Source organism: Vombatus ursinus, unplaced genomic scaffold (assembly GCF_900497805.2).
Source record: "Vombatus ursinus unplaced genomic scaffold, bare-nosed wombat genome assembly UNPS02014802.1, whole genome shotgun sequence".
In the NCBI taxonomy this organism is placed as follows: domain Eukaryota; kingdom Metazoa; phylum Chordata; class Mammalia; order Diprotodontia; family Vombatidae; genus Vombatus; species Vombatus ursinus.
The window spans coordinates 13,588,950-13,602,816 of NW_020954580.1; the positions used below are offsets into that span (position 1 = coordinate 13,588,950).

Consider the following 13,867-nt stretch of genomic DNA (forward strand, 5'->3'; position numbering starts at 1 on the left):
TGAAGTTAACAATGAGTAGGACACATATACAGTTTGAAATAATCTCAAATTACTATAATTAGAGAAAGAAAAATGCAAAATAATAGAATCATTAGCTTCACTTGACCAACTTCTAAGTATTGTGATGCTTATTGGGCATAATGTCACTGTTAAAAACTGTCTTGTTGATACACAATCTCAGGCTATTTCTGTTGATGCGTGTGTATCTCCTGAACAAGCCCATTTTCAGTTAATCTTCAATGAACAAAGATAAACACTGAAGCAGTGCTGTATCAGTTACAAAGAACCCTGAAGACCCTTCCTCAAATGATTTGGTTTCCCTTGGATCTTGCTGCAAATCGGGGCCTTCTGATTCAAATTCATTACCATTGTGAACAAACTAGCCCCAATGATGTATTACAAGATATCTGGCTATTTCCTTTACATCAAGACAAATGTATTTCTTACTCAAGAAAAAATGAAAACAGGAGAAAAAAACAAACAAACTCATGCAGGTGCATGGGAGAAAAAAATACCCAAGATATTTCCTTTCATTTGTTTGTGAACTTGTTTAACCTATGAGACAATCTAGTGGATTTAGCTTGCTTTTTGGACACAGTTAAATCAATCTACATTACGTAGGACCTGACTTGGCATATTTTATGGAGAACAATCCATTTAGCTAAATTGTGCAATGCTAGAAATGAAATCTCTGTATCAATTTTTACAGATTTCTTACCCCTATCATCAAATAAGACAGAGCTATAGAACAACCTTAGTTATGAATTTTATTTACTTAGTTCAATTTAGGCTGAGGTTGTCATACTCAAGATCACATACACAAGGCCTTAGTTTATTGTTCTATAGGAAATATTGTATTTTCATTTCTGTGGAAAGGTTTGCCATGTAGGTTACTTGAGACTATATGCATTCATATGAATACTCAAATCCTCAGGGGACTATACACACAGATATATAGATATAAATATGGACATAGAAAGGATGTATGGAATTGTATAGAATGTATAATTATAGAATAGTTAGAATATATGAATATGGAGGAAATTTCCATACTTTGGCTTCCTTAAACAGATGAAGCCACGAGTCCAGATTTTCTAGGTATCAAGGTCAATATTTCTCTCTTATTTTTCTCTCTAAAACTCTCTCACATGTACCCATTGTACAGAGATATGTGTGCATTGTGTACTTTATATATAAACACACACAAATATAGAGATGTATCTATAAATATAGAGACATATCTCTGTATCTCTGTGTATTTGTGTATATATAATGCACATATATTACTCTCTGTACTGTGTGTGTATGTCTGTGTATGTGTGTATGTGTGTGTGTGTGTGTGTGTGTGTGAGAGAGAGAGAGAGAGAGAGAGAGCGCCTTATAGAAAAATAAGACACAGAAATATTGATCTTGTTACCTAGAAAATCTGGAGCTGTGACTTCATCTATTTATGGAAGTCAGGGTATGAAAATTGCTTCTAGAAATGCAGATTGGCAAATTGTCTGTAATCTGTATTCTTAGAGGGCTGCTTGGAACATTGAAAGGTAAAGTTACTTGTTTATAGTCATGTAGCTAATATAGGTCAATGTTAGGATCTATATCCATGCCTTCCTGACCTCCAAGCCTAGTTATATCCCCACTGTACAAAGACTGCATGTGTCTCAGTAGAAATTGTAATAGATTACATTTGTATAGAGCATTAGAGTTTATGAGATGTGTAAAAAAAAACTTTATTAGCATAAGGATAAGTGTAACATATTAGCATACAAGCATAAATTTATTAGCATAAGGAACTCCTAGTAAATAGATTTCTTGTACTCTAGAAAGCTCCTTTTTTCCAATGCAGATCTCCAACTATTCTACTTACAGTCTTTGAGACTTGCCAGGACCCTGGAGAGATTGACTGACTTGGCCAGGGTCACAATGGAAATACATTATTGCAGTTGATTTGAATCTCATTTAATTCTCATGATGACCTTTGGAGGAAAATTCTACAAGTTTTATAATCCCATTTTTACAGATGAGGAACCTGAGGATGAATGAGGTTAAGTGACTTGGTCATAGTCAGACAACTAAATGGGAGAAGTTAGATTTGGATCCACCTTGTTCCTGACTAAAATCTACAACTAACTCTATTACATCCCAGTGCTTTTCACTAATACAACAACTAGAATGATGTAAATTATTGTCATATGTAGTATCACCTTCTTTCAAAAGGGCGATATATAGATGTAGAACAAGCAACAATTTTACATATAAGTAATTTAGTTAGATAATTATATCCAGGGTAAGAGAAAATGTGTTTCTTTGATGTTGCCTTCATATGAATACATTAAACGACTAATACTAAAATAGAGGCCTTTAATTAATGCTGAAGCATACTTGTTGAAATGAATTAGTAAAATTCATTTGTGATTCAGAACCCTTCATCTTATATATGTTACTAACAGTGGGGCCTTGTGGGAGGATTTTTAGTTCTATTTTGTTGTTTCAATAACGACAAAAGAGCTATAATAATTCTGGCTGCCACCCTCACAACATGAAACCAGGGTAGAACAGTCAAGGGGTCCTTTATTTTTCCCCAAGAGACACTCATCTGAGTGTGGAAAGCCAAGCACAGAACAAACTTCCTTTGGGCCTTAGAGAGCTCTGAAAGATACCTAATGATTCTCTCCTAATGTAGTTAGTTGTATGGAATCTGAGCTGGGAGATAATTTTTCCTTTCCTTTCCTTTCCTTTCCTTTCCTTTCCTTTCCTTTCCTTTCCTTTCCTTTCCTTTCCTTTCCTTTCCTTTCCTTTCCTTTCCTTTCCTTTCCTTTCCTTTCCTTTCTCAGAATTATACTGCTAATTGTACTGCTAATGGTACCTATTTCTTCTTCTTTCCTCTCTTTCTCCTCCCTCCCTCTCTCTATCTTTCACTCCTTCCTCTTCCTTCTTCTTGCTCTCCTCCTCCTTTTTTTCTCCTTTTGCTCTTTATCCTTCTCCTATAGAATAAAATAGTAGAAAAAATGCTAGAGTTGGAATGAGCAGACTCAGGTATGAATCCTGGTTCTTCCTGATTCTACCTATGTGACCTTTTTTGTTTTTATTTTTGTGGTTTATTTTGAGACATTTAACTCTTTTGCCTCATGTAGTTTTCATTTATGATCTCTTGAAACATAGCTCTGGAAAACCAGGCTTTGATAAAGCCCAAAGGGGATTCAAAAGGAGCTACCTGACTTTGCCTTTAAACCCAAATTCACTGATTGGCCCAAAATAGGCCCCAGCCCAAGCCCCGCTTGCTCATTATTTGGGTTTTGATGGCTCAGAGTGAGTGTAAATAGCAACTATTTCTGTTCTGGCCTGAAACTCTGAGGGTCTTCTCTTCCCAGATTGATGCTTTTGGGAAGTCAAACTAGGCCATCTTTTACTTTCATTCTTACCTAGCGTTTAACTACTGAATGGGTGTTGCCAAAGACAAACTGAGACCTGGGAAAGACTTAAGTTTAAAAAGGCCAACGTCTCCCACTGCATGCAGGGCCATCACCAGTCATCTTGACCAGTGTCTTGCCACTGGACTCCGATGACTCTGGAAGAGAGAGTGAAGCCAATGACTGCATAGCTCTACATCACTTCAATCCAATTCACTTGCAAACCAAGACATCACCCTCCTGATGTCATTGGTCCTCTCCAAGGATGAAGGATGAGGGGCAGCTAGGTGGTGCAGTGGATAGAGCTCCGGCCTTGGAGTCAGGAGAACCTGAGTTCAAATCTGGCCTAAGACACTTGACACTTACTAACTGTGTGACCCTGGGCAAATCACTTAACCTCAACTGCCTCACTAAAATAAAAAAAAAAGAAAAAAAAAGAAGGCTCAACAACAACAATGTGACCTTGGGCAAGTCACTTCATTTTCTTGGGACTCATTTTCCTCATATGTAAAATGGGGAGAGTTGAATTCAATCATATTTAAGATTCCTTTCAACTCTAAAACATGATTCAAAGATATCTATATCTAGATATCTGTAAGTTTATCCAAGAAGACTACTGAGTCAAGTATTACATCTTTTGTTTTTAGAAATGGCATTGCAGGAAAATGGTTGTCTGCCGCAGTTAAAAATTTGCAGGTAACAATAGATCTGAAGGAAATATATAGGTTTTATTAGGCAATTAGACTATTATCAACTTTTCAGATTAGCCTGGTTTTATGGAACATAATGTTAATTGTATTAGGAAGAAAGCTAATTAAATAACTTAGTGACACTAAACTTTGGGATAAAAAAAAATCTATGTATGAATACTTAGGTTGTAAAAGTGGACAGAGAGCTGTCCAACTGAGAGACTGTATGAACAAACCACAACCAAATGTAAATGCTTAAGGAAAGAGCCTCTTCAAGAGGAGTTCTTAACTCTTGGGTCAAGGACCTTTCTCTCAGATCAAGCTATGGACCCTTTCTTTGTATAATAATTTAAATGCATACAATTACAAAAGAAACCAGTGATATTGAAATATAGTAATCAAAATGTTTTTAAAAGAACAAATTCATAGCCCTCACCTGATTAAGAAATCCTACTCTAGAATAATAAAATATTAATTACAAAATTAGAATTATTTTCATTGAAACCTGTTCTTCCTAAAGATATTTTTGTTGGCAAAGTAATTCCATTTTTACTCTTTAAAAACAATTATTCTGATACATTTACATTGAATTGTTAGGCACACATTCTGCCCTTCCTGATTTGTTCTTCCACCAGAACATGAGAAAAAGAATTAAATTCTACTCACATTTATTAATCAATCAATCAATCAGAATTTGTCAAGTGCTTACTATGTGTCATTGAAAGTGCCAGGGGCTTGAAACACACACACAAAAAAGATAGTCCTTATACTCACAAATAAGTCATTCTACTATGGAGAAACAGCCTGTTCACAATAATCACTGTTAAGTAATCAAAGTCTGAATGTAATTAGATACAAATTGATCTTCATGTGATATGGGGTACTAAAAAACAGAACAATCAGAATAGGCCTCTTGAAAGAGATAGCTTATTATGAGCCTTTAAAGGACCTAAGGTGTCAGACAGGAGAGTATCCAAGACATTAGGTAAGTTCTGTACAGAGAGAATGGTAGAAAAATGAAATACATCGTATGGAGAAATGCAAGTGTGCCTTCGTGGCTGGAGTGTTACATGTAATTAGACTGGGAAGATGGACTACAACTAAATGATGAACAGTTTTAAATGCCAAATGGAGGAATTTGAATTTTATCTTTAAGTATAGCATCGGAAGCTTCTTAAACCTGGGAGTGACATGGGCAATTCATGCTTTAATGTCACCTTGGATGCTCTGTAGAGGATGAATTTGAGTGGTCACCTACTAGATTAATGGACAACAAGTAAGTGACTTGAAATAATCAAGACAGTTAACCTGAAGGCTTGAATTAGAATGGAGAGAAAGGTACAGATATGTTTTGGAGATAGAATAGAGAAGACTTGGCAAATGATTGACTGTAAAGTGCTGAGTGTTGAGGAAGACTCAGTTTGAGAACGTGGGTAACTGGAAGACTGGTAATGACTGCAACAGGAATAAAGAAGTTAATAGGAGGGATGGGTTTAGAGGGCAAAATAATAATTTCTTTTTTGGACCTATTGAGATGTCTATGGGACATCCAGGTGGAGATGTTTAGTATGAGTTAGATATAGTTAGATATGAGGGGCTAGAGCTCAGAACAGAGATGAGGGCTGGACATGTAGATTTAGGTATCACATGAGTAGAGATGATAATTGAATGCAGGGAGCTGATGAACTCATAGAGAACAAGGCCAAAGAGAGAAAAAGGGGAGGGCCCAGCACAGAATCCTGGAGGCAAACTCTTGTAGAGGGCCACTGTGATTTGAATGATCCAACAAAGCAGACTAAGGAAGACCCCTCAGAAGAGTAGGAAGAGAGCCCCAGCACAAAAGGGTGGCTAAAGTGGGGAAAAGAGAAAAATTCAGAAGCCGAGGCTGCTTAAGAGGGCCTACTGCTGCAGATAGGTCAAGAAGGCCAAGATTTAAGAAAAGAAATGGGATTTAATGATAAAGTGATTACTGGTGATCTGGGAGAGAACAGTTCCAGTTGAGTGATAGAGGTGGGCAAAGGGACTGGGGCTGAGAGAATTGAATCCAGATTTGACGTGCTTACAAACTGAGTACAAGGTAAGAAATATATCAAATATACTCAGCTTTTTCTAGGAGCTTGGCTATAAAACAGAGGTGAGATGTACAGTGATAGCTTGAAAGAATGGTAGGATCAATTGAAACTGTTGGGTTTTTTTTTTTTTAAGTTGAGGAAGATCTGGACATTTCTATAAGCATTAGTAAAGAAGAGGCTAAAAATCTCAGAGAGGGAATGATTATGGGAACAATCTGATTGAGAAGGGGGGATCAAGGGCACAAGTACATAATTTAGTATTGACAGAAATAAATAATACTTCTTCCTTAGAGACAAGAACAGTGGTTGGAAACCTGTGGCCTCGAGGCTACATGTGGCCCTCTAGGTCCTCAAGTATGGCATTTTGATTCAGTCAGTGGGTCACACCTGAGGATCTAGAGGGCCACATGTGGCCTCAAGGCCACAGGTTCCCCATCCCTGGACTAAAGAATAAGATGAGAAGATGGTGGATGAAACTGAAGTGATTTCAAATGTGGAATTGGAAAAGAGAAAGCTAAGGCAAATGTCTTCCAATATTTCAGTGAGGTATGAGGTGAGGTTTTTTTATAGAGAGGCTGATGTAGGTCACCTAAGAGAGAAACAAAGGACTAAAGCAGACGACATGGGGAGTCTGATAAAATCGTGTCACTCATGTGCTGAACATGGTGCTAAACACTGGGGACATTTTAAAATTTAGATAAAAAGTATTCCCTACTCTCATGAAGCTTAGCAAAGGGATATGATGTGCACAGATACAGTAACTGTAACAGAAAGCAATACATGATAGATGCCTACCAGGGTTACAAAAAAAAAAAAAGTACTATGAGTAGTTTGAAAGGCAAATGTTGTTTTTGAGAAGGGACCAGGAGGTGTCCTCAAAGAGGAAGCATCATGCTTGAATTGAGCTTTAAAAGACTAGGAATTCAACACATGAACCGGAGGAGGCAGGAAATTTTAGGAATGGCAAACATGAATAGCAGAAAGCCCAGAAAAAGAACAGAGTAAAACACAGAGTGATCATGTTTGCATAAAGAATAGAGGAGATGAACAGCAATAGAATTAGATAAGCCTCAAAAAGTAGTATAGTACCAGCCTGGACATTTTGAATAGCTGGCAAAGGAATCAGTTCTTTCATTGTTAGATGGCAAGAAATCACTGAGCAGAGGAAGAGGGAAGGGAAGGAAATAAACATTTATGCAGCACTTACTATATGACAGACACTATGCTCAGAAAGCCCAGACAGATAGGTGCTATTTTTATCTCTATCTTACAGTTGTGTCAACTGATGCATATTAGGGTTAGGTCATTTGCCCAGGGTCATACAGTTAGTGCTTAAGGTCAAATTTGAACTCAGGTCTTCCTAATTCCAGCCCCCAGCACTCTGGCCAGTCAGTCACCACCTGCTTCTAGAGGAATAACATAATTCCTGTTATAACAGATCTTTTTATATGAACAATTAACCTACAAATAGTATAAAAGATGTTACAAAATAGTGGAGAGGGAAGGGAAGGGAGTGGAGATAAAGACTCATCAAAAGACTACTTCAGTAGTCCAAACAAATGGCAAGAAGGGCCCATACTAGAGTGGAGGCAGTGGAAATAGAGAGGGTTGTATGAATGAGAGGTAATTTAGATATTAGAATCAGCAGGAGTTAGTAACTAGTTAAATACAAGGGGAAGAAGTTGGAAAAGTCAAATACAACACCAAGATTTTGAACGTAGGAGATGAAGTGAGTTGTAGTTGAAGTAATGGAAATAGTATCATCTCAAAGGGATGAACAATTGGGATGGGGAGTGATAAATAAGATTTTGTTCTTCATTTATGCCTCCTGATTTCCTGTCTCCCTTAAAGCCTCAGCAAAAGCCCCACCCTCTACAAGAAGCCTTTCCACAGCCTCAATCTTTCTTCTATCCCTCTGAGATTACCCCTAATTTATCCAGGATGTAAACTGTGTGTACATAATAGTTTGCATGTTGACTCTCCCACTAGACTATGAGCTCCTTGAGAACAGGGATTGATTCCCCCCCCCCCCACATACTTCTTTGTACTTCCAGCACTTGACACAATTGCCTGGCACACAGAAGGTGCTTGATAAATGTTAGTTGACTGACTGAATGACTGTAGTGAAATACATCTTAGTTCTCAACTTATCATGTTACCTATATTCCAGCTATGATCCTCATCTCTTCCCCACAACAGAATTGTTCTCTACCCCACCCCAAGGTCCCCTTGACTTTATAGGTGAGCTTTCATATTATCTTCCCCAGGAACAGGTTTCAATTCTATGTCCCAATCATCTCCACATCATGTTGCTACTTATATCCCACCCCTCCCCATCTTTCCAGTTTCCCTTCATGTGTTGTCTTCTGTGATTAGAATGTAAGCTCCTTGAGGGGGCAAAACTAACTATTCTGCCTAATTCTACTTTATTTAAAAAGAAAATAAAAATAAATAAGAAAATAAAAAAGAAAAAATAAATAAAAAGAAAAAGAAAATAGAAATAATAGAAGGAAAAGTGTTTCTTATTATAGGAATAACATTGAATATAATATGTATGTATATATATATATATATTTATGTGTGTGGGCACATATGTTTATACACATATCTTTACAACTTTCAAAATGCTTTTGTCAAACTAACACTTGGTAGAAGATACCACAGATATATTTCCCATTTTAAATATGAAGAAATAGAGGCTCAATGAGGTTAACGTGCCTTGTACCAAGTCACATGGCTGGTGAGTATCTGAGCTAAGATTTGAACTTGTTTTTGGTGGCCAGTTACTGCTCTTTTTTTAAAACTATGCCACAGTGCTTCATTTCTCCTCTTCATTTATTTCATTTCATGTCATTTCAGATCAGATAGCAAGGCACAGAAGGTTTAGAGATCAGTGTAAATTGATAAAAATGTTCACCTACTGATCTCAACCAACTCTTGTCACTATAAAATTAGTCTTTCTTGGGAAACCAAATCTTTGTAATAATTTCTGCCAAATCGGCCTTTCAGGTGAATTTTTAGCAGCTGAGCTCAATACCTGAGTGTGATGCATTATGCTAAATACTTCTTTGACTCCTATTCTTGAGAATATGATGCTAATTTAGTATAGTGATTGCCATGTGTCTATAACCTAGTTTGATTTTCCTGGTGTGTATGTGCGTGTGTATGTGTGTGTGTGTGTGTGCACATTCACACACGAATGTGTAGGTAAGTATAGAGATGTATGTGCATGTATATGTGTACACATACATATATTTATATATGTATACCCACGTGTATATACACATGTGTAAATGTGCATACACATATATGTAATTTTCCTTTGAAAAAATCCCATTTAGGGACTCACAAGTTGAATTGTAACTAGATTGTGGCAGACTTTACTACTTTGGTTTGTCTGAAAATGTCCTTCGGGATGGACAACATTGTTAGGGTTTCTCTGCTTCTATAAGGCAACATAATTGCTAGGAAATAAGAATGCCATTTGTAATGATGAGTTGCATTCTTATCTTTTAAGGATATTGAGATAATGTAAGACTTACTCAATAATCCACTAACTATTTTAGACACAACCTTGAGAGAAAAAAATAATGTATTCAACAATAACAGATAATTATACATATATATGTATATATACACATATATGTATATATATGTATATATATACACATATATATGTATATATATATGTGTGTATATATATAGTGGCCATGTTATTTGGATAGCTTCTAGAAGGTATTGAAAACACCTCAGAGAGGAGTTGAGAATAAAATGTCATAATAGATTAAAAATAAACTCAGAAATTCAGGGATTCATTTTACTTATTACCTCTGTCACAGATATCAACTTATTTGATATCAAGATAGTTATTAAGAAATCTATTAAGTTCCTAATACTGGACTGGCTAGTAATAACAACAGCAGTAACAAAATATCATTGATATGATGCTGTAAAGTTTTCCAAAGCTCCTTAATTTGTCTCATTTTATGTGCACAATAATCCTGTAAGGTAGGTGCAATATTATTGTTATTTTACAGAAGAGGAAATAGATGCTGAGAGAGATCAATTAACTTGCCCAGTATAATAATGCTAGTAAGTGTCTGAGGTAGTGTTTGAATTCAGGTCTTCCTGATTCCAAGTCCAGTCCTTATCCAACCCATTAAGCACTAAGTGGTATGGAAGAAAGATATAGTCCAGTCCATCGTCTACAGGGAGTTTGCAGTGTTGTTAATCCTAAACATTATAGAATGGGAAATGAAAACAACAAAAAGCTATAAAGCCAGAAAGACAACTGTGCTAGGGAAAAAAGGAGAAGAATTTGTGTAAAGTGACAACTCAATCTAAAGTTGTCTTCCTACCTTACCCTGATTTGCGAAATCATATGCATCACAAGTACCCTCAAGTTGCAATGGTTTCTTAGTGTTTCTTTACCATGCCTCTTTTTGGTTTTAGATTTACATTTTTCTTTCAGGAAAAACATAAATAAATGGCCAAATATCATGCTTCTGTTCTCAGAGAATAATATTACCAGACAGTCACCCATTCTTTCTTAATTTCTTTTTTTTTTTAGCATAGCCTGACTCTGTTTTCTATAGTTTTAGAAAATCTGTGAGCTTCTATCTCAGTCCTTTCTCATCCTTTTTTCTAGTCTTGTCCTCACTATTAAGGTGGCAACATCTTCTGATACCCAGAACCATGCCATAAAGTACCAGGGACTTGAGATCTCTATTGTCCTAGGGGCATGGAGGCCCCTGGAACACACTTTGGGAAATACTTAGAGGTGTCAACAATCACACACATGAGAGATAATGATATGTGTTCAATGATTGTGTATTACAGCATTCTTTTTAGTTAGATGTCTGCATTCTCAAACTATATTTTCCCTTCCTTTCTTAGATAGGAAATAAGGAAAGCTGTAGTTGACTCTAAAACTTAATTTAAAATCCTCCTCTGGCAATGTTCTGGTATATTTTTCTCATTCTGTCATTACAGTTTTACATTTGTCATCAAACTGCATGTTGTGTCTCCCCATTTCCTGAAAATTGGTTGTATGTGCATGGCATTTTATAAAAATATTGAAATGAAGGCTTTTTTAGAGTGTGAAAATGAAAGCCCTTATCACAGTCCTTATGTGTTATTTTATCTGTTTTTCTTCTAACTGACTGAATTTATGATTTACAAAAGTCATGCTTTTCCATGTGGTTAATTTCATGCATGCCTCTTCTCTCTATTCAGTCTTCTCTCCTTACATAAAAGTCTTTGTATTCTGGTCGGTAGAACTCCCCTGATTGCTGCAGGAGTTATTGGTGGACTCTTCATTCTTGTGATCTTGGGCCTGACATTTGCCGTGTATGTTCGTCGCAAGAGTATCAAAAAGAAGAGAGCATTGAGGAGGTTCCTGGAGACAGAGGTGAGATTTCACTTTCAGCTTAGAATAACACTTTGAGACTAAGATCTTCTCCCACAGGCCCTACAGATCACGTTGCTTTGTAGCCCTCTGAGCGTGCTTATGTAATATTCTTTATTATTGTAACGGTTCTCAGTAAGGGTGTCTTAGCAACAAAGATCATAGAGCTAGAGTAGAAACAAACCCATGTGACCATCAAAACCAACTGCTTCACTTCATAAGGGAGAGAACAAGTAGACAAGTGCTAAGTGACTTGCATAAAATGTCACAGACAGGAAGAGGGATAGGCAGGATATGAACCTTGATCTTCTTTCCTCAGAGCCAGTATACCTTTTGCTTTATAGTGGTCTTCCAAAACATAGCATAATGCCCTACACATAATAGGTATTTGGTAAGACTCTAGTGATGGAATTATGATCATATTTTATTTTGAAAGTCAAGATGAAATTCCCTTTCTTAAACTCAGTATGATGAAGCCAGTTAAAATTCCATTCAATACCCAATGTATGTTTAGACTTTGCAACTTTAAATTCAGTGTCTTAAACCAGTTACTAAATGAACCTGGAAGAAAATTATGTAAAATCAATAACTGAAATATCATTGTAAGTAGAATAAGCAGTCAAGGTCTATACTAGTCCTGGGAGGGTAGATAGTGAAGGCCAATTATCCTTTTCTAGAAGTCAGTGAATAGAAGAAGACAAAGTCTGTTATTAGAGAAACATTTTGGAATGATTTCTGTCAATAAGATATTATTCTTATACTGTGGTTTTAAGCATTTCAGGGAAGATAGTGCTAGGAACAAAAAGATGAAAAAAGATAGAAATCTGACTCAAAAGCCAAAGAAGAAAATAATGCCTCTTATTTTGTTAAATACTGTGTAAATTATCACCCCCATGAACAGTATTTAGTATTTTAATAAAACATATTTGATAGCAAAATAAATCTAGTATATATGGATGATGTGCTCATCCATAAATGATAAGTAAAGCACATTAATAACAATAGTCATTTTCATGCAGATAAACTAAGTTTTTTATAGTTTTGCTCTTTTCTGTCTTAGTTCTCCTTTATAAATATTTTCAGATAAAGGAACTCACTCCCATTAAAGCAAAAAGATATGATCATATTGCTCTGCAATTCTTCTTTTCATTCCCTTTCCTCCTACTCCAAGACTGAGACCCTCAGAAGGTCCTCCTGCCTCAAGCTTCATATCAAGTTTTAATATATTATTCTCTTCATTTTGAGAAGTGCTGTTTTTAGCCATTCTTTCCTACCCTGTGGTACTGAAGAGCTTGGAACAGAAAACATCATAAGACAATGGGTGGCCAGACAGCTCAGTCCAACAAGCATTTATTAAGTCCCCACTCTGTTTTGAATGCCAGTGAAGGAGATAGAAATTTAACTAAGATATAGCTCATACCCTCATGGGGCTTAAAGTATAGTAGGGAAATAAAGAAGATAGAGACACACATATCTACAAAATGAAATAAAACATAGTTCTCTGCACATAGCAGGTGCCTTAATAATTTTATACAACTTGAAGTGAGTAAAGTACATAAATGGATAAAGATTAACTTTAGAATAAAAATGATAAACTTATTTTGGATATGTTGAATTGAAGGAATTAGTAAAACAACCTGATAGATTTACCATGTAGCCAACTGGATAAATAGATTTGGAACTTGGGGGTGAAGACAGGGCTGGAAATAAGGATTAGGTCTGGGGGAGAAGCCTAGTGGTACATGCTCTTCTACCCACCACCAATATTTGGGAATAGATCTCTGTTTAATGACTGGTACCATAGCAGTTAGACCTTTTGGAGAAAAGATAGGCCATAAAGGTACTGAGTCCTAAAAAAGAGTGAGGATAAGAGGTAAATGGGAAAACAAATCACTTACCTGCTAGTAAAATAAATGACCAAATATCTTTCCCTTAATTGTATCTCTATGGAAGTACAAAATATTAGACCTAGAAGGGGCTTTATAGATACTTAGTTCAACTATCTCATTTTGTAGATGAAGATAATGACTTGGCCATTGACACAGAGATAGTTAGTGACCAATCTTAAAAGGCAACCCAAGTCCCTTAACCTCCAAAACTTCTCTTCATTATGTCATCTTACTTCCCTGGCACATGATAAATACTTCATTTGACTCTTATGATTATACTATTTGTGTCAACCTACTTCTTTCCCCATAATTCTCTTAATTCTCAGTAAATATGGGGATAGGGGGCTATTCTAGGCTTTTCCTAGCCTGTAAACATACCTTCTAAATTTGAACACCCAGG

The 13,867-nt window shown here is 36.2% G+C and overlaps 1 protein-coding gene across 1 annotated transcript in view; it reads left to right on the top strand.

The window, feature by feature from the left end:
- Positions 1-13,867, top strand: part of ERBB4 (erb-b2 receptor tyrosine kinase 4) — an 833,670-nt gene that overhangs the window by 557,361 nt on the left and 262,442 nt on the right. The window contains exon 16 of the mRNA XM_027873426.1: positions 11,449-11,581. Within this exon, the coding sequence (XP_027729227.1) occupies positions 11,449-11,581 (133 nt within the window). The remainder of the gene's footprint in view (positions 1-11,448; positions 11,582-13,867) is intronic.